General features: G+C 36.8%; 2 protein-coding genes across 8 annotated transcripts in view; one reads left to right on the forward strand and one right to left on the reverse strand.

The window, feature by feature from the left end:
- Positions 1-21,150, forward strand: part of Pigb (phosphatidylinositol glycan anchor biosynthesis class B) — a 61,828-nt gene that overhangs the window by 11,010 nt on the left and 29,668 nt on the right. For 3 of the 4 annotated variants that reach the window (XM_074065993.1, XM_074065992.1, XM_074065994.1), the window contains 7 exons: positions 6,615-6,666; positions 8,414-8,625; positions 9,264-9,328; positions 12,848-13,061; positions 13,788-13,968; positions 14,295-14,428; positions 20,083-20,158. In XM_074065993.1, coding sequence (XP_073922094.1) covers positions 6,615-6,666; positions 8,414-8,625; positions 9,264-9,328; positions 12,848-13,061; positions 13,788-13,968; positions 14,295-14,428; positions 20,083-20,158 — 934 coding nt within the window. The remainder of the gene's footprint in view (positions 1-6,614; positions 6,667-8,413; positions 8,626-9,263; positions 9,329-12,847; positions 13,062-13,787; positions 13,969-14,294; positions 14,429-20,082; positions 20,159-21,150) is intronic. The other variant, XM_074065996.1, reaches the window with a different exon arrangement.
- The window catches only part of Ccpg1 (cell cycle progression 1), a 47,844-nt gene continuing 35,103 nt past the window's right edge, over positions 8,410-21,150 (reverse strand). For 3 of the 4 annotated variants that reach the window (XM_074065991.1, XM_020159692.2, XM_074065989.1), the window contains 2 exons: positions 17,492-18,894; positions 8,410-15,376 (listed from right to left, as the gene is read on the reverse strand). In XM_074065991.1, coding sequence (XP_073922092.1) covers positions 15,187-15,376; positions 17,492-18,894 — 1,593 coding nt within the window. In that variant the 3' untranslated portion in view covers positions 8,410-15,186. The remainder of the gene's footprint in view (positions 15,377-17,491; positions 18,895-21,150) is intronic. The other variant, XM_074065990.1, reaches the window with a different exon arrangement.

Raw genomic sequence — 21,150 nt, forward strand, 5'->3', positions numbered from 1 at the left:
TCAAAGACAGTGATCTTTTAAATATACTAATACGCACTCTGCACAAGTATTTTTGGGGCAGCAACTTAAAAGGACATTATCTAAGTTAAGTTGCCACTATTTTCATTTCTCAGATTAACATTGTGTCCCTGCCTTTATGAGGTTTACATTCTAGTGGGGAAACAGTGAAAAACACAAAAGTCAAATACATATTTGTCAAGTGATGAGAAGCACTATCGGGAAGAATAATGCAGAAGAAAGATAGAATGCTGGGGTGGGGGAGGGAAGGTGTTAGTTTTTATAGGTAGTTAGGGAAGACAATCATAATCAGATGTTGTCAGGGCCAAAACCTGTCACAAGTATTTGAGAGCGTGAATCACGTAGATACCCGGGAAAAGAACATTCTAGGCAAAGGGACCAGCAAGAATAAAGTATGTTCTCCCTCATGTGCGGACATTAGATCACAGGCAAACACAAGGGGATTGGACTTTGAGTACATGATAAAGCGAGAGCACACAAGGGAGATATGAGGATAGGTAAAACACCCCCAAAACTAGATAGCATTTGTTGCCCTCAATGCAGAGAAACTAAAGCAGATACTTTAAAGCAACTGAGGCCAATTGGAGAAGGGGACCAGAAACTAGAGAAAAGGTTAGTTCAAGAAGAATTAACTTAGAAGGTAACACACATGGCACAGCAAAGTAATGTGAGTCAATTCCCTGTATAGCTATCCTTATCTCAACTAGCAAAAACCCTTGTTCCTTTATTGCTTATACTCTCTCTTCAACAAAATTAGAGATAAGGGCAAAATAGTTTCTGCCAGGTAGCGAGGGGCTGGGGGAAGAGGGGAGAAATGACCCAAACATTGTATGCACATATGAATATAATAAAAAAAGAAAAAAAAGAATAAAGTATTTGTGGCATATCCAGGGATCAGCAACGAGACCGCTGTGACAGGACAGCGATCTTGGGAGATTGTGACAGTGATGGTAGGGCCCAGATCAAGCAGGTTTTTACACTGAGGGAGATAAAAGGCTCTTTTAGCTTTTTATGATACAGTTTATTCATTCAAAAGCATTTAACTGGGCTGGTGGAGTGGCTCCAGTGGTAAAACACCTGCCTAGCAAGCATGAGACCCTGAGTTCAAACCCCAGTGCCTCAAATAATTTTTTAAAAAAGGATATACAAAGCATTTAGCCTACTTGGTATCAAGCATTTGACTTTTCAGAAGTAAAACATAGCGGGGCACCAGTGTTTTGCGCCTATAATCCTAGCTATTCAGGAGGCAGAGATCAGGAGGATGGAGGTTCAAAACCAGCCCAGGCAAAAAGTTCGCAAGACCATATCTCAAAAAACCCTTTACAAAAATAGGACTGGTGAAGTGGCTCAAGGTGAAGACCCTGAGTTCAAGCCCTAGTACCTTAAAAAAAAAGGAGAGAAATAAAACATAGTATGTGTTCTCAAAGCCAAAGACTGGGAGAACAGAAATTGTAACTAATTCTATCCAACAATTTAAAATGTACTTTAATAGAAGTGTAAAATGAAATACTGTAAAACAGAAAATTGCTTGCTGGGGAAACATTAGAAACGTTGTAAAATAAGTAATGTTTTAGATACATCAAAAATGAGTTGCCTGCCAGGCACAGAAAATCAGCACACTTCAGGCTTAAAAGATCTGAAAGAAGCTATTCATAGGTAAATGCTTGTCTTGTTTCAAAAGAAAATACAGAATAAGATAGTGCATATGAAAATCTTTGTAATTATGCAGTGTAGAACAAATGTCAATCAGTCTTACGCTCAAATCCTTGATGTACACTTGGCCCCAGACTTGAACTATTCTAACAGCCTTTTACATACTGAATACTTAAAAATATCCAGAGACTGGTGGAGTGGCTCAGGTGGTAGAGCACCTGCCTTGCAAGTATGAGATCCTGATCAAACCCCAGTAACCAAAAATAATAAGAAAATAATAAAATAAAATATCCACTTGTAGCTGGGCACCAGTGGCTCATGCCTATTATCCTAGCTACTTGGAGGCTGAGATCAGAAGGATTGAAGTTCACTGTCAGTCTGGGCAAATAGTTCTTGAGACTCCATCTCCAAAATGACCAGAGCGAAATGGACTACAGGTGTGGCTCAAGTGGTAGAGTACCTGCTTTGTAAGCATGAAGCCCTGAGTTCAAACCCAATCCCATGAAATATAAATACATATATCAAATTGCATATCCAAATAGTATCTCTAAATAGAGAAAAATCTTGAATTACTCATAGGAAAAATTGTAATGAATGTGCACCTATTTTTTTTTGCCTTTTACGTATCATGAGAATTTGTCATGTGTAAAATCAAAAATAGGTCAGTTGCCTCTCAGCTGCCACATTTTCTAACCCACAGTTAGCGAGACTGGAATAAAGGAAGGGACATTATTGTAGGTTTTAAGGCATTATAGAGGTAAGAAGAGGATATTAGCATGGTGTTGGTGAATTGCACCTGTAATGCTAGCTACTTCTGAGACTGAAATGGCAGTTCAAGGCCAGCCTGGGCAACTTGGGAAACCCCATCTCCAAAATAACCACAGCAAAATGAACTGGAGGTGTGGCTCAAGCAGCAGAATGCGTGCTTTGCAAGTGTGAAGCCCTGAGTTCAAACCCCAGTCCCACCAAAAAAACAAAAGGACATTTAAATAAACTTCTTGCTAATATATTTGACAGCTTACAGGAAATGGAGAAATATATAGAAAAATACAACTTACCAAAATTGGCAAAAGAATAGGAAAATCTTAATAGTGTGTGTTTGTAATTAAGACCTTCAAACAAAGCATCAGGCACATGGATGCATAGGTGAATTCTTCGAGATATTTATCATAGAAGAAACATCAAACTCTTCCACAAAATAGAAGAAGAAGACTTTCCAACTCTTCTAATGAAGATAACATACCCTTGACCAAAATCTAACTAGGACATTATAAGGAAAGTATATTTATAAGCCAGTATGTGCCATGACTCAATGTAAAAATCCTAAACAAACATTACCAAACTGAATCCAGTTACATACTAAAAAAGAAACTAGCTGGGTGCCAGTGACTCAGGCCTATAATACTAGCTACTTGGGAGATAGAGATCTGAGGATGGTGCTTCGAGGTCAGCTCTGGCAAAAAGTTTGAGACCCCCTGTCTTAACCAACACCTGAGTGCACTGGTATGTGCCCGTCATCCCAGTTATGCCAGAGGATTGTGGTTCCAGCCAGCCCAGGCAAAAAAGTTCACAAGACCCCATCTCAACAGAAAGAACTGGGTGTGGTAGCTTACACTTGTCATACCAGCTACGGCGGAAGGCACAAATCAGCCTGGGTAGAAAGACCCTATATAAAAAATAACAAAGGTAAAAAGGGCTGGAGGTATGGCTCCATCAGAAGAGCACCTGTTGAGCAAGTACAAAGCCCTGATTTCTGAGCCCAGTATCAAAAAAAAAAAATTTTTTTTAATTTTATTTTAGGAATATGAAATTAAGTTTTATATTTGAAAATCTATCAATCTGATTCACAATATTAAAAGAATAAGAAAAATCATAGCACCACTTTCCCAAACACATAAAAAGCAAATGATAAGATTAAAAGCCTACTCATGATTGGGGGGGAAAATGAAAGACAGCCCTTAGAAATCAAGCAATGTAAAGGGACCTATTAATATGATGAAGATTTCTATTAAAGTGTTGCAGCAAAATCATACCTAGTATAGAAATTTTGAAATCCTTTCCCCTAACATTTGGAAAAGATAGAAGGATACTCACCCGAACTCCTGTATCCTAGCTAGGGCAACAGTGAAAGCAAGTAAGTGGATGAAAGGAATTAAAGAAACCAGATGACATGATTATATGTTTAGCAAATCCAAACGAATCTAAAGGAGATACACTTTAAGTATGTTCACTGAATTCATCATCAATATACAAATGTTAATTATGTGTGAATACTAAAATTAGTGGGCAAAAGTTTGAGATTAATAGCATTTACATAGTTTCAAATTGTCTTCCCACAAGATATTTATTAATTACAAAAGAAAAAATGATAATTTTACAACAGAGAAACGTGGTAGATATACTTTAACCAAGTAAGTAAAGTTAACATTGTCAGAAATAGGACAAATCAATGCTGTAGGACTCCTGATCTGAAACACTGACAAAACACCCTATTGTTTCAGTGTTACTTCTGCCAAAAAACAAAACATGAATCTAATCATGAGAAAACATCAGACAAACCCAAAATAAATGACCTGATTCTCCAGAGATGCCATGTTCATGAAAAACAAAGATTAAGGAATACTTCATATTAAAGGAGTAAAGAAACATAGAACATGAATCTGAAAACTGAATATAACCAAAAACTGGGTCTTTTTTCTTTGCTATTATTAGAACAGGCAAAATTTGAACCATATCTATAAGTTAGGTAGTAAAGATTTTAGAATATATCCTAAAAAGAGCCTGCAACTTACTCTCAAACAGTGCAGAAAAAGATGTACATTTAGAGAGAAAGAAATAACTAGAGCAAATATGGTAAAAATGTTAACGATTGGGGAACCTAGATGAAGGGCATATGGGAATAACCTCACTAGCCACAGTGAGAGGTGTATAGGAATAGGTGAAGGGTATATGGAAATCCAAAATATCACTCAAAATGGCATGAAAAACATCAGATACTTAAATATCAATTAATAAAAGGTCTACAAAATCTGTACACAAAAAACTGCAAATCATGATGGGAAAAATTTTATAAAAGCCTAAATAAATGGAGGAATGTACCATGTTCTCCTCAAATTGAACTATATATTCAGTGAAATTCCAGTTGAAATCCTTGTAGGCTGTGTATGTATGAATGTTTGCCTGAACATACGCTAATTCTATTTTTATTTTTTAAATTTCTTTTGTTTTTGGTGGCACTGGGTTTGTTAGGCAAGTGCCCCACCACTTAAGACACACCTCCAGCCCTGATTCTAAACTTCTGAGCAAAATGCAAAAATTTTTTTTTCAACAACAACAAAACAAGTGAAACAGGGTCTCATAAGTACAGCCCAGATTGGCCTTGAACTTTCGAACTAAATATAAAGATACATTTGAGTACATTAAATTTAAAGATCTTTGGGCTGGTGGTAAAGTGTTCAGTGATGGAGCACTTGCTTAGCATGCAAGTCCTGGATTTGATCCCCAGCACCACAAAAACAAAAACAAATTGCAGACCTTTGTTCATCAGATTCACTATTAAGAGTGAAAAGGCAAGCCACAGATCAGAAGGGATTTGCAATACATATGGACCAGAGATGTGGCTCAAATGGTAGAGTGCCTGCTTTGTTCTGCAAGCATAAGCCCTGAGTTCAAACCCTAGTACCACCAAAAAAAAAAGACCTTCCAAATGGCCAGTAAATGTAAAGGTACTTATCTCATTAGTTACGATGAAAATTAAAACTGACATACATCTGCTCAAATGACTAGAAACAACATGGAACCCTTGTATGTTCCTATGAGACTATAAATTGATAAAACTAAAGTTGACTGCTTATACTAGCAGTTGCAATCCTAGATATATGCCAAACACAAATACATACTTATGGGCACCAAATGATTTGTAAAAGAATGTAGCAACACTATTCATAGTAGCTGAAAATGGGCACAGTCTCCATTAACACAATACAGTGTAGTGTACAGTTACACAGTATTATAAGTTAATAAACTGCAGCACACAGAAAAACATAGTTCAGTCTCTCAAGCATGATGATGGAAGAAAACCAGGAACAAGAATGTATGTGTTACGATTCCATTGTCATGAAATTCAAAAGAAAGGTTGAAAGTCATCCTTTGCCATCATACAACCCTGTACTCAAATGTGAGCTACATTTGTTCACACATTTCTAAAGAGCAGAATATTGAGTTGGGCATCACTCCCAAGACTAGGTTATAAAGACTGTGGCTTCCATTTTGGGTGCCTGATTCGCTTTCACGTGGCTAACTCACCTGGAAGCAGCCAGTCACTGTGTCATGAGGCAGTCTTAAGGGGAGGGCCCTGAATCAAGGCACTGAGCCCAGCCAATGTAAGGAGATTAGAAGCCAATTGCTCTTCAATCCCTAATCACTCTCTTGACCTTACTAGTTTGTGAGAGATCTTGAGCCAGAACCACCTAGCCAAGCTAAACCTGGAATTTTTACCACAGGAAATAGGAAGTAATATATTCTTATGTTGCCAAGTTTGGGGAAAATTTGTTACCCAACAGTAGGTAAGTATACTTTGGTTCTTTTTGCAGTGTTGGGGTTGAACTCAGGGCCTTATGCTTGCTAGGCAGGTTCTCTACCACTTGAGTCACTCTGTCAGTCCTTTTTTGTATTGGGTATTTTCAAGATAGGGTCTCTTGAACTATTTGCCCAGGGCTGGCTTTGAACCATAATCCTCCTGATCTCTGTCTCCTAAGTAGTTAGGATTGTAGCCATATTACAGGCATGAGCCATGGTGCCTGGTCAGTCTTTCAAAATGTATAAATACATATTCAGTTGATGAAATTTTAAAGCATTTCTAAAAGTGTCTTTTAAAGCCATATGGCAATACTGGGTTTTCAGTAGGTTCTGAATGTTAGTCACAATTCTATTTTGTTTTTCAGATTTGTAACCTTGAGTTTGTCTCTGGTAATTGATCGTATTTTTTTTGGCCAAGTAAGTAAAAATATATTAAGAGCTATTTTTATTTCAATCATTTATTTTAATGAAACCTAGATTTCAAGTTCAAGGCCAGCCTGGGCTACAGAGTGAGACCATCTCAAAACAAAAATTTAAAAAAGACTTAAGAGTATGCTTTTGGTTTAATTTGCTGTGATTTCTATAATGTATTCCTAGCTGGTATTCAGAAGAGTCCATTTTTAAGAGAGGGAGGCATACCTACATCTTTGTTGGGTTTATAATAATAAAGGTTAAAATTTTTTACAACATTGATCACCTTAATCATCCAGAAATCTATCAACCAAAAATATACTTCAATCATTTGTTTGTTTGATATTTTAATCTCATAATTGTAGGTAATGGTCTTTGGTTGGTTTTAAATTCCCTTCACTAGGAGGGAAAGGAAAAGAGAATGACAAAGCATCAACAATATCATAAAACAACATCTGTGAAGGTACAGGATATAAGGATATGTATTGAAAAATGGGGGGTGGGAGGTAAGGGTGAGTAAAGGAAGGGGTTAAATGGATCAAAGTAAAGTATACCTACAGTGGGCATACACTTTGAACATCAACTTAAATATTAATGACAAAGACAGGACTATAGAATAGGTTCAGTGTTGGGGGGGTACTTGTGGGAGGGTGAACAAAGGAGATTAAGTTGAGTGTATATTGGTTGATGGACTTCAGGTACTTACATGAAATAGAACAAAGAAAACTCTTGCAATTGCTTTAAGTGGAATGGGGAAGGGGTTGAGGGGGAGAGAAGGTGGGTGTGATACGACCAATGTACAATATAAGCCTATTTGGAATTGTCACAATGAATCCCCCTTGTACAACGAATATATCCTAATAAAAAATTTTAAAAAGTGAATTCCCTTCACTCCGCACCCCTCCCCCCCAAAAAAGTTAGCTGTGGCTCTGGAACCCCAAATCACAGTTTGAAACTTAGAACTCTCACTTTTAGCTATGTGATCTTGGACAAGTGGAACTTGTCTCATAAGATTAAATGAGGTAACAGGTATAAAATGCTTACATTTTCTGGCACAAGTGAGCATTTAATGTACCTAGTATTATGTTACTGTTGCTGTCATTACCAGCTTTGTGCTCTGACTCAAATTGTAATGTTAAGTTTTTCATAGTACCTGATGTGATATGGTGAAGTACTAGAGTAAAATTGTTACTGTGAGTACCACACACACCATCTAATAAAAGTTACTTTTAGGCTCCTCTCTCTCTAATTAACATAAAACTTAAATTGCCAAAATATGTATGAACATTTATTCATAATTTGAGTCAACTTAAATCTCAAAATCCAGTATTTTACAAATTAACAAAGAACACATCAATTCGTATTCTTATAGAAGAAAAAGACAATAGTTAGGATTGATTTCATATAGTCATTACTCAGAATTATTATTGGTGGTGGTACGGGGGTTCAAACTCAAGGCCTCACACTTGTTAAGTGGGTACTCTACCACTTGAGTCACTCTCTGCCAGCCCTTTTTTATGTTGAGTGTTTTCGAGATAGGGTCTCACAAACTTTTTCATCTGGGCTGGCTTCAAACTGTGATCCTCCTGATCTCTGCCTCTCAAGTAGCTAGGTCTACAGGTGTGAGTCTTAATGCAAGTTACTGCCTAACTTATTGACTGAAATTTTAATATCGTTTGTCAAATTCCAAATGCCAAAGATTAATATTTGACCCTAATACATTTCTATTTCTCTTTCCTTTCAACTATGTTAGTGGACTCTGGTTCAATTTAATTTCTTGAAATTTAACGTGCTTCAGAATTTGGGAACATTTTATGGTTCACATCCGTGGCACTGGTACTTCAGTCAAGGATTTCCAGTTGTGCTGGGTACTCACTTACCCTTCTTTATTCATGGCTGCCTTCTAGCTCCAAAGAGATATCGGATACTTCTGGTGAGTGTGCTGTGGACACTGTTAGTATACAGGTAAGATTTCATTTGTCCAAGTAGTAACTTTTTAAATGAACTGAAGTGAATTCTTCAAAAAGCAAGCTAACATAAGGTTTTGTTAGTGGGGATTATTTTAGAAGACAGATGTAGTAATTATACTGGTGCTCAGAATGAATACTTTAGATACATAGAGTGCTAACAAGGATTGTATTCAATTTTTTTTAAGGTTTTATTTCCTTTAAAAAAAAGGAGCTCTCCACCCCAGGTCACCGCTGCCTGCACCGTTTCCAGGCTCAACAGCCTGAAGCAAAAAAGAGAAAAAGATATAAATAAATAAATAGGAACTTGGGCTGGTAGAATGGATCAAGTGGTAAAGCCACCTGCCCAACAAGTGTGAGGCCAAATTCAAACCCCAGTACCACCACCAAAAAAAATGAAACCCTTTCTTCTGACTGTAATTGCACTTTGAAATTTACCTTGATATTAAATACTGTTAGCTTTAACACATCATAATCACCTTCTAACTAAAGGTGAATCACCTCCTTTCCTGAAGAAATTCAGTCTCCAAGTAGAAAACAGATGTTAATTATATTTCAGTTTAAATACATTTATTTCTCAAACTGTCCTATAATATTAAAAATAATGTTTTCTCCTAATATCTTTTATTATTATAGCATGTTGGGTCACAAAGAATTCAGGTTTATCTATCCAGTTTTACCATTTTGTATGGTGTTCTGTGGTAAGTGTTTTTGTTTAATATGGAACATAATTTATATAGAAAGTTAAAAGATAATGAAATGCTCATTGAACTTATTTTCAACTAGATAAAGTGAAAATTGCTTCTTTTTGGGGGTGGGATGGGGCAATACTGGGGATTGAACTCAAGGGCCTTATGCTTGCTAGGCAGGTGCTCTACCACTTGAGTCACTCCAGCAGCCCTTTTGCTCTGGTTATTTTTGAGATAGGGTTTCCATTTATTCCTGAGCTGACTTGGACTGATCGTATTTGTGCTTCCCCAAGTAGCTGGGATGACAGGAATGCCCCACTGCACCTAGCCATTGATTGAAATGGAGTCAATTTTTTGCCTGGCTGGCCTTGAACTGTGATCCTCCCAATCTCTGCCTCCCTGCAAGTAGCTAGGATTGAAAATTGCTTAATTACAAATTAATTATATTACTGCAGTATTTCCTTTCTGTAATTTAAATATTGTGTGTGTGTGTGTGTATTTGAGATGAGGTCTGACTATGCAGCTCAAGCCCAGGTTGGCTTTGAACTCTCCTTCCTCCTGCTTCTACCTCTCAAGTGCTGAGGTTACATGAACCACCACATCCAGCTTGTAATCTAAGTATCTTTTTTTGTATATTATATAAAGTAAGATAAAAACATTAGGACCCAATATGCAAACCACATTTGGGTGGTGTTTCTTAGAAATCTTTCATTAAAAAAAAAAAGAATGTCTGTTTTCAAATAGATATTTTAAGTTTATGGCTAAACTGCAGGGTCTTCAATTTCACAAAAGTATATTCACAGCTGTTGAAACTAATGCCTCCAGCCCTTATTTATTCCTTTAACACTTACACTGAACTCTAGTGAAAATATAATTTTTAAAATAATCACTGTTGTGATTTTAATTTTGGCTTTTTCTCCATTTTTCCATGAGGTCTCGGCAAGTATAATTTTTACTTGTAACTTGAAAAAAAAAATCTTTTTACCCAGCTCAGGGAAATCCAGATATTTATATTGGTTGGTTTGAAAGAATTATAAATCAAAACTTTAACAACTTCCAAGTTTAATTCAAAATAAATGACTACTGGCTTACTTCAAATATTAAGACCTTAAGGGGGAAAAAAAAAACTGGATTGGGAAGGAAGGAAATGAGTAACCAAATGAGCCTGGAGGCTGGAAAAAAAAAGTAGGAAGTTGCAGGTATCAAACTCACTTTTTTCTTAAAACAAAATGCAGTCAGGCAGCTTTCAAGTATACAACTCCTGTAGATCTCAGACATAACGTTGTATTGTCTACAGTTTAGATAAATATATACATCTGTGTATTGATACATCTGAAGTACTGAAACCAAAGCCTCATTTTTTGTTTGGTTTTTGGGTTTTTTTGGTGGTACTGAGGTTTGAATTAAAGGCCTCTCACTTGCAAGGCAGTCACTTGAACCACTCCTCCAGCCCTGTTTTTTATGTTGGATATTTTTGAGATACGGTCTCAGGAACTATTTGGGGGGCTGGCTTCAATACTTGATCCTCCTGATCTCTGCCTCCTGAAGAGCTAGCTAGGATTACAGATGTGAGCCACTATTAAGGTGTTATGTTACCTGAGCGTTAGTTACAATTAAATCAAGCATTGCCAGAGTACTAGAGGACAGATAATGTGTCTTTTCGTGGTTTGATTAATTTGGGAACTTGATTTCCGTTTTAATCTGAGCTTTCTAAGTTCACCTTCTCTGCCCTGTTTCTTTACAAAGTATTTAGAGAGTGATGGAAGTTGTCTGGATATTTACTCCCAATACAAAAGTTAAGACTTTTTAAGTGGCAAGATCTCTGCAACCAGGGCCTGTTCCTATCTCAGAGGTTGAAATAAAATGCTACTGAGAGGCAGAGCGATCCCATGCTATTTCAGAAAAATCACCCTTTATTCCATCACCCTGTTAGTCCTGACTGACACCTACAGATACCCCTGGTGTCCTCACAGGATGTCATCTTTCCCTCATGATACAAACAGACCCAAGATTCTGGAATGGCCCAAAGAATCTGATTGCTAGATTTGTACTTCCACCAAGAGTCAGAGGTCTTTACAGTCAGGAGCTTCAAACAGTAGGACCAATTAAGTACTAAGCTCTCCTCCACAGAAGTCTTTGGACATTCAGGAATACTGTCAGACAGTTGTCTTTGAAGTTTTTCATGTTTTAAATTACTGAGTCTCTTAACCACCTGGAGTTTTTAGTCATATTACATCTCAAATCTTAGCCTTATTCTGCTTGTGTGACCTATTTTAACCTGGTTACATATAAATGTTAACAACTCTGTTACCCACTGCTGTAATAACAGGTCCCTCAAAACTTAATAGGTTTAAATTCCATTCATTCTCACAAGCTGCATCTCATGTCTGCTGTGCTCACTTACACAGATGTGATCAGCTGCAGATCGAGTAGCCAGCTTTGGTGACCTACGCAGGGCTCTCACATGTTTAGGGTTCAGCTGGCTGTAGGATGAGGCACCTCAGCTCTTCTGTGTTCTCTCATCCTCCAGTTGGCTAGCGGATTCCAAGAGAGGGTTTGGCCTAGAATCTGTACATGTCACTTCCACCACATTCTTTTGGTCAAAGCAGTCAAAAGACCAGGCCAGATTCAAGAGATGAGGAAATAAATACCAGCCCATAGTGGAGAGAGGAAGAATTAGAATTCTGTTTTCAATCTGTAATAACCTATCTTGCCTAACCAGAATCCCTCAATCCTATAAAGACTTAACACTACAAAAACATGTTTACTGAACTTCATAACACTGTGTCTCAGTTCCCTCATCTGTAAAAGGAAGGTGCTATTGCTTTAATAAGACTGCAATTCTTAAGAGTGAGCTACTCATTTTTTTTTTTTCCTAGCACCTGCTACCTATTCTGAGTTGGGTGTGATGCTAGGATCAAAGCCAGTCTTGTGAATGTTGGACAAGCACTCACCCATTGAACTATGCAGTATTGGGGTTTGCACTCAAGACCAATAGGTAGTCTCCTCTACTGAGTTATGCCTCAGCCCATTTTTTTAAAAAAGTTGGGATGCTATTGAAGCAATGTGCATGTGCAGTTTTGATTTTTAAAAAACAGAAAAAGTGGCTTCACCAGAGAGAAGTCTACATTGGCCACTGACAACCCAGAATTGGTAGCAGTACTACTGCTTTCATGTAAGAAAACCATGGACGCTAGGCTTCTCTTGGGCTCATTCAGTCTGGCAATATAATGTGTCTTTCCAACTCTGCCTTTTAAAAACTCCAATTTCTGTAATTCCGGTAGTAAATTTTCAATGTCAAGACACTTTAAATCTGCACGTTATATTTGGCAGCCATAATATGTCTACCATACTACCAAGCTTTTCACTGGGTGGAAATTACTAAGGCCAAGATCTACGTGACAGCACAATGAGGGTGAATGGTTAGAGGAATTACGACTGCTTACTGTTTCCATGACAAATTATAAATGTATTTGCAATTAACATAAAAGATTGCTAGTGTAACAGTTCAATGTACCTCTCTTCACATAGGATACTCACTTACCCACCTGAAATCATGGAAGAAACCAGCTCTAAGTTTCCTGTTTTTATCAAATATGCTCCTTGCACTCTATACTGGTTTAGTTCACCAACGAGGCACTCTTGATGTCATGAGTCATATTCAAAAATTCTGTTACAACAGTCCCAATAAATCTTCAGCCTCAATACTTATACTGATGCCATGCCATTCTACTCCTTATTACAGGTAATGTATGTGATGTTATTAAGAAAACTGAAAGTTAGCTGTGGATGTAGCTCAGTGACAGAGCACTTGTCTTGTCTAGACATGTACAAGACTCTGGGTTCAACCCAGCAACATATACACACACAAAATTTAAAAATCTCCGCATCCAAACAATTGGTCATTGTTCAGATGGTAATAAATTTTAAAACTCAAGCCAGGTGTGGTGGCACATACCCATAATCCTAGCACTCTAGAGACTGAGGCAAGATCAAGACTTGTCATTTTAATGGTTTGACCTTAAATGTCCTTCTGGCACATAAAGGGAAGACAGCAAGAATCCTTTCCCTTTTATCACCAGTTTTCTACTTACCAAATAAGCCTTCAGAAAACTTCTGTGTTAACAAGGTAACTTACCTGGTTTCAAAAACCACTTAAGACTTCTGGACCAGCATACAAATGCAGAGTTCCTCAAGCTGCTAACTGGCCCTACTTCTCTCCTTGAAATGGAGTTTTATGCTTTAGTCTGGGCTTGTTATGCTTTTGTTACATAGGAAAGTCAGATGCTCCATCTTTGATAAAATGTACTAAGGCTTGCTTCCTCACCCTTCACCTTAACTGGAATACAACTTACATATTCAGATTTCTCATTTTGCTAAATATATATGTGTGTGTGTGTATTAATAATAATATGAACTTTTTTTTTTTTTTTACTTCTTCTAACTATTATGGTAACTTCTCTTTTCATAGCCATGTTCATTGTCCACTTCAAATGAGATTTCTCCAGTGTCCCCCAGACTTGACTGGAAAAACTCAGTATCTTGATGAAGCAGACATATTTTACCTAAATCCCTTAAACTGGTTACATAAAGAGTTTCACAATGATGCATCATTGCCTACTCACTTGATCATCTTCAGTGTTTTGGAGGAAGTAAGTAAACAAGGAAAAGAAGAAAATACAATTATTTATATTTCACCTCAAGATTAGCAAACACTAAGGTAAATAGACCATATAATTTATTTTATGATCCCTTTCAACTCCTGTAGTTGATCTTTTCCCCCATCAAAAATCAGTTCCAGTTCTATAAATGTCAAGGTACATTCGTTATCATCAATAAGTTAACTCTTTTATTAAGAAATCTTGTATGAAGAGAAAGATGCAAAGGGCACAGTTAGAATTGGACATTCTAAAATTCTTTTAATCGATAGTCAGAAAATGTAGCCTTTATTTACATAAAAACATTTATTTACTTCTAGGAAATAAGTGCTTTCCTAACTGCAAGAAATTATGAGAGGACTGCTGTTTTCTTCCACACTCACTTGCCAGAGGGTCGAACTGGAAGTCACATATATGTCTATGAACAGAAGTTAAATGGGAAACTCAACAGAAGGTGAGATTCTGAACTGTGTTTAGAACTTCTGCAGAGAAACTGGTATTACCAGGTGAAAACATTCAGACAGTGCTGAAACACTTTAGTCAACACCAAGTGTGATTCATGGAATTTGCAATAAATAGTTATGGACTGCTTTACCAAATACCACTACTGAGGAATTGTGTAAAATACCACAAAGTAAAACACCACATAGTAATACAATGCCAGATTTTAAATAAAGACCTTTCGTTTTCCTCATGGTGTAGTTTTATTGTTTCTTCCATAATATTCAGATTGAAAGAAATTTCACAAGAGAACAAATCAGCAAGCTCTTAAGAAGGCAGCAAATTCTTCACAAGTCAACGGGCTCTTGAACCCACAAAAAGATAAAAAGTGTAAGATTAAAACGTTAAAGATGAAATTCCATCACAACATACTTTTTTCAAGATCTACTGCAAATCTAACACTGCTAATTACACATTATCTTGTATCATTTGGGCTTGTTTTAAGCTCATACACAAAGAAGTTTTCATTTCATGCACAAAATCTGTCACATGCCTGGCTTCCTTAATAAAACTGTTTTTTCCACTCCTCTCCCCCCAAATTCAACAAAGTAAGTTACAAGAAAATGCAGGTTAGTAAGCTTTTGACTGATGCTTCTGAGTAGTGTAAAGCCAGCAAACTGATCCTTTTGATAATTTCATCTTAAGTTTCAACACCAAACATTGTAGAAAGCATCCATCTGTCTCAATTTTCTAATTTAACTTAAGCATAAATCAGTATTTTGGATCAAAAGGTAATTGCCCCAATTCTATCTCAACATTTGCCATGTGTCTTCCATTAGTGCGACCATATTTATGCCATTTACCTTCCCTTTTGTAAGGCTGTGGCTGAAGGTGCTTCTGCTCTTGTTTTCGATGCCTGGAGTTTTCAATATTTACCATACGTTGCTTTTTATCAGGTCGACTGAAAGTAGTAAACACATTTTTTATCTATGTTAGTTCTATTTAATCTACTCCATTAATCTACTATCCATTAATCTACTATCTGAACACTGTGAAAAGATGTTAATGTGACACATAGATTTGCCCAAAACAGGCAGGAAAGGGGTGGATTTGGTGAGTATTGTACTTTTTTTTACCCTAAAGAAAAAACAGGCAAATATAACCATACTTGCAAAAAGGGGAAATGCTGAACAGGTTTTTTTTTTTTTTTAAAGCACTAGAAATGTGACAATAAAATAATGAGATGTATTTCCATTGTTTTTCCTTTCCTTAAAAATCCATCCCTCCCCCTATTGGCTTTATCCCTCAGCAGAAATATATACACATCTCTTACAAACAAAGCAAAACAAAGTCTCTAACTTTGCCTCTCTTACAATAAAAGTTCAGTATCTATACTGCCTTTCTTCAGTCTCTGTATTAGGTTTCTGTTACTACTTCATGGAATCCATACTGCCATCCATAGTCACTCAATTCCTAAGCCAATAAACATTTTTCAGTCAACTTTTGAAAAAAGCATTTGACACATTTGAATATTCTTTTACTTGACATGATTTTTTAGTTGTCAAGATGCCAGTCTGTAGTCTTGTCAACAAGCCCATTGATGTCGGATGTTCCCCAGGAGCCTGGTAACTACTTCCAGCAGAAATGTTACAGAGTAGAGTCTGGGCTCAAGAGATGGCCTTTATAACTAAATTGCCAACTAACCCTCTCCAAACAATTCTCACATAAATTTCTCTTCCTAAAACTGTCTTGTATTCCCTAAGTGCTAATGATCAGGCAGGCAAACCATACCAAAAAATCTAGACGTCACTGCTTTCTCCTCTTGCACAAGACCTAACTAAAGTTTTCTATTGTTCTGTCTCCTGTCCACTTCAACTGTTCTTGTTTAGATACTCATCAGCTCATGTCTGTATTGTGTTGACCACAGGATTCTGGCTTCACACCTTTCCAATCAATCCTCTAGACTACGGCCAGTTACCTAAACGGGAATACAATCCCCCACCCCACTACAGTATTCTTCTGAAGTTCTCCATGTCCTACAAGACAAATACTTTGGTCTAAAATAAGGACATTTTAAAAAATTCATCCCCAGCACTACTTATGTAGTATGTCTTCCTATCTCCATGCCTTTGTAAATGCCTTCCCATCTGTGTAGCTAATTCTCATTTCTCTTTCACAAGCTATTTAAAAAACAAGGCTAGCTGAAAGGCCAGTTCATTCATGAGGCCTTTCCAAACATTTCCATAGCCTGCGATCACTACATACATGCCCCATCTTCATTTCACTTACTGTATTTACCTAGCTGTGAGCAACTTTCTAGTTTTTCATTTGTTTTCTCAAAGCAGTCTCCCAGCACAGCACTTTGCTTATTATAGCACTAGGTGTTTGCTTAATAACTGAAGATACCAGAAATCAGTCTCATTATTTTATAGACGCATTACATTTATTCACACAGAAATATAGTAACGTATATATCTCAAAAGTAAAAAGTGAAACTAACATTTGAACATTAGGAGAGTTTTGTGTTTACATAATAAAAAGCTGATAAACAATGGGTAAAAACATAGGAAACACACACATTAGAATGTCTCTCGCTTACTGAGTTTGCCTCTTCCATCATGCTTACCAGTAACACCCCTGTGAAAGTATTAAGTAGAATACTTAAGTTGGTATGTGGACTGGACAAATGAAAACAGATGGATATCAGAACTGCATGAGCTCCTCTGATTTTAGAGTAAAATTCATGTTGTTCATTTCTAGCCTCCTAAAGTAAGTAAATAAAGACTAAAAGAAAAATAATTTAATTTCACATAAACTGAAAAGAACCAAAATTGGCCAAAATAGGATTTATATATCCTTAACTGATTTATAAAATAGAAATTAAATCATTTGCTCAAGTCTATAATGTTCATGAAATTTTCAGTCTATAATTTAAGAACTATCTTCCAATTTATTCTGTCTTTTCAGTGGCATCTCTTAAATTGTAACTTTCCAAGAAACTCATCAAATATAAAAATTCTGTTTAGTTTATAACTGTTAGAAACTATTATAATAGCATGGTCTTATGTAAACCGACCTGGGTCCATTTGAAGGGGAAAAAGTGAGATCAATGTGTCTATATATATATCCATCCAACTTCTCAAACACTCCATCATTATCTACTTGATACTCCTTCATGTCGGTAAGATAATCTTTCACATCATTAACAAAGTCTGTGAAGAGCTTCTGATCATGTCTAAAGACACCATTTAGGAAAAACTTATTGATGAATTGGTCAAGTTCTTTCCAATGATGAAAAGCACTCAGTTCTTTTAATAAGTACCTTTCAATTATTCGTCTGAATTCATCTATCCTTATGGGATTGGCTACATTAAGAAGGTTAATGGCTTTTTGTTGAGCACATTCAAATGCAAGCGAATAACCTTTTCTGAAAGAATGATGGTTTTCCCTATGGCCATGCTCAACACTACACTTCTGTGAATTTATATTTTTTCTATGTTCTTCAAAGTGAATTGGCTTTTCCTTCCTTCCGTCTTTTTGCATATTTGGGCCTCTGCGGTCCTGATTTTGGGTAGGCACCTTATATTGTGGGTGCAAATAGTCACTAAAAACTGTTTTTGGTTTCTCAGCTGCTGCTTCTTTTGCAGGACCAAATCTTTTATTGCCCTTTTCATCAAAGATATTCTTGGTGGTATCTTTGAAATGTCGGAAAGTGGATTTAACTGAATCTGAGAACTTTTTCAGATTTTCCTTCACAGCTTCCTTAGCCTGCTTAATTTTTTCTTTGTGATGCCTCACAAACTCCTTAGTAGAATTCTTCATGGCATCAAATGTTTCCTTAACCGTTCCCAAAAATGTTTCCTTTGACTTATTCTTTGCCTTGTGGCTTCCTCTGCTCCCTTTCTTTTTCCCATCAGTTTCTTGCTTCCCATTTTGTTCTTTTGCCTCAACATATAGTCTTTCCCACAAATCAGAGCGCTGCTGTTCAAAGTTCAACCTCTGCTCCATCTCAGTGAGTCTTTCCCGTAAGACCACTATTTCCCTTTTCTCAGCCACTACATTGGGAGAATCTGAGTCGTCCTGTGACTGACTAGTGCTTAACCGCTGAAGTTCAGTCTTTAAAGCCACTGCTATTACTCGTTCTCTCTCTAGTTCCATCTTTAGCATCCTTGCTTCTGCCAACAGAGTGTCCCTTTGATTAAGGAAGTTGTGTGTCTTCTGTTTTTCCTCTTCCAAATGTTGCTTAAGTTTCTGATTTTCCGTGATGAGCTCAGTACTTGTCCTGTCATCTTCCAGTATTCTTATCTGTTCCCTTAGCTTCCTTAGCTCCTCCTGTAATGTAGATACAGCTTTCTCTTCCACCTCCAGAGTTTGTCTTAGATAGTGATTTTCTGTAGCAAGATTGTTTTTCTGAGTTTCAAAAGAAATCTTTTCTGTTTCAGTAAGGGCCCGACAGCTTGCAAGGTTTTCTTTCAATGACTATAAATGTTTTTGAAAGAGAAGAGAAACATCATGTGCTTGAAAAGCTGATTTAAATCTCTAGCATATACTATATTACATACATCATAAACCATAGTGTATTTCTATAAGCACTGTCCCCTACGTAACATTTTAACAGCATTAAAACCTAAAATGATAAAGCCCATTAAAAATGAACAAGGCAAGAAAATGCCTAACAGAGAGCTATATCAAATTAAGAACAATAGCATGGTAGAATAATTAAAATAAGGAAAAGTTAGCTAGAGCTCCATTTCGCCCTAACAGTACTTTTAGGGCTGGACACTATTCACAATAGCCAAGTTATGGAAACAGCCAAGATGCCCCACCACTGATGAATGGATTAAGAAAATGTGGTATCTATACACAATGGAATTTTATGCAGCCATGAAGAAGAACGAAATGTTATCATTCACTGGTAAATGGATGGAATTGGAGAACATCATTCTGAGTGAGGTTAGCCTGGCCCAAAAGACCAAAAATCGTATGTTCTCCCTCATATGTGGACATTAGATCAAGGGCAAACACAACAAGGGGACTGAACTTTGATCACAAACAATATAAAAGCAAATGCACACAAGGGAGATATAAGGATAGGTAAGACATCTAAAAAATTAGCTAGCATTTGTTGCCCTCAACGCAGAGAAACTAAAGCAGATACCTTAAAAGCAACTGAGACCAATAGGAGAAGGGGACCAGGAACTAGAGAAAAGGTTAGATCAAAAAGAATTAACCTAGAAGGTAACACACATGCACAGGAAATTAATGTGACTCAACTCCCTATATAGCTATCCTTATCTCAACCAGCAAAAACCCTTGTTCCTTCCTATTATTGCTTATACTCTCTCTTCAACAAAATTAGAGATAAAGGCAAAATAGTTTCTGCTGGTTAGCGAAGGAGTGGGGGGGAGAGGGAGGGGGTGGGATGGAAGGTAAGGGAGGGGGTGGGGGCAGGGGGGGAGAAATGACCCAAGCATTGTATGCACATATGAATAATAAAAAAATAAATTAAATTAAAAAAAATTAAGGCTGGAGACATGCTCAGTGGTCAAGCACAAGGCCCTGGAGGTGGAGAGAAGAGGAGGGAGGGAGGGAGAGAGAGAGGGAGAACTGCAGCACTTGTGATTAGTGTTTCCCATAATAACATGAAGTTCTTACTGGTTTCCATAGACTCAGAAGAATTGAGGATAGCCTTCTGTCTTCTGACTACAGGACATTATCCCGAAAAGGCTCTTCGAGAATTTAGGTAGGACTAAAAACTTTTCTGGTTTTTTAATGAGGGAAATAATGTTTTATAAAAGGTAAAGTTATAAGAGAGAGAGCGAGGTAGTTACATCTAGAACTGACTTTGGGCTTCAAAAACTTGTTTATAGTCATTGCACTCTTTGAAAGAACAAATGCTGCGATAATCATAGTCCCAGTTGAAACATTTTAGTCCTATACAAATTAACATTTCTAGGTATGTCCAAGTAAGTCATAAGATTTTACAAGCACATTAGAGGACAGACTAAATACAGATAACACACATAACTAATTCCCCCAATTTCAAATACACTTCTGAGATCACTATAACCCAGATTATAGTAACTCTGTAATCTGCACAGATTAATGTAAATCTTAAATCAGCATCCATGATTTACAGAAATGATGGTCAATCAGGATTACAAAATTCTACTGCAGTTCAAGGTAGACTTCCCTGACCTGATTTTTCCTTCAAATTCATCCATTAGTAACAAACTTTAACCACAGGTAACAAAATAACATTTCAACAGGTTGTTATAGCACTATATAGTTAGTTAAAGTATGTCATGGGGGTAGAATGTACCTCAATAGTGCAGCTCTTGCCTAACATGTAGAAGGACCTAGGTCCCCAGTAACACAAAAGAAAAAAATATGTATAATAAGGATGATACTTTATTTTGGCTTAATTAACTACAGATATTAAGGTTAATCCTATTTGAATCAGACCAGTAAATAATCTGATTTCACAAACAAAGATGAAAAGGAAAAAAAAAGTCCTTTAAGGTAATAGCAGTATTTTACACTTGAAAAGCAACTAGCTTAAACAGTTGCTTTCACTCTCTAGCTCATTCATCTTCAGAGATTAAATTAAGATTTAAAACAGCCAGGCATGGTAACACACACAGGCATTCCCAACACTGGGAGGCAGAAGCAAGAGGATCACAGTCCAAGGCTATATAACAGGATTTAAAATGTAACCATAGTCATTTCATTTGC

The sequence above is a fragment of the Castor canadensis genome, chromosome 2 (assembly GCF_047511655.1).
Source record: "Castor canadensis chromosome 2, mCasCan1.hap1v2, whole genome shotgun sequence".
NCBI lineage: Eukaryota > Metazoa > Chordata > Mammalia > Rodentia > Castoridae > Castor > Castor canadensis.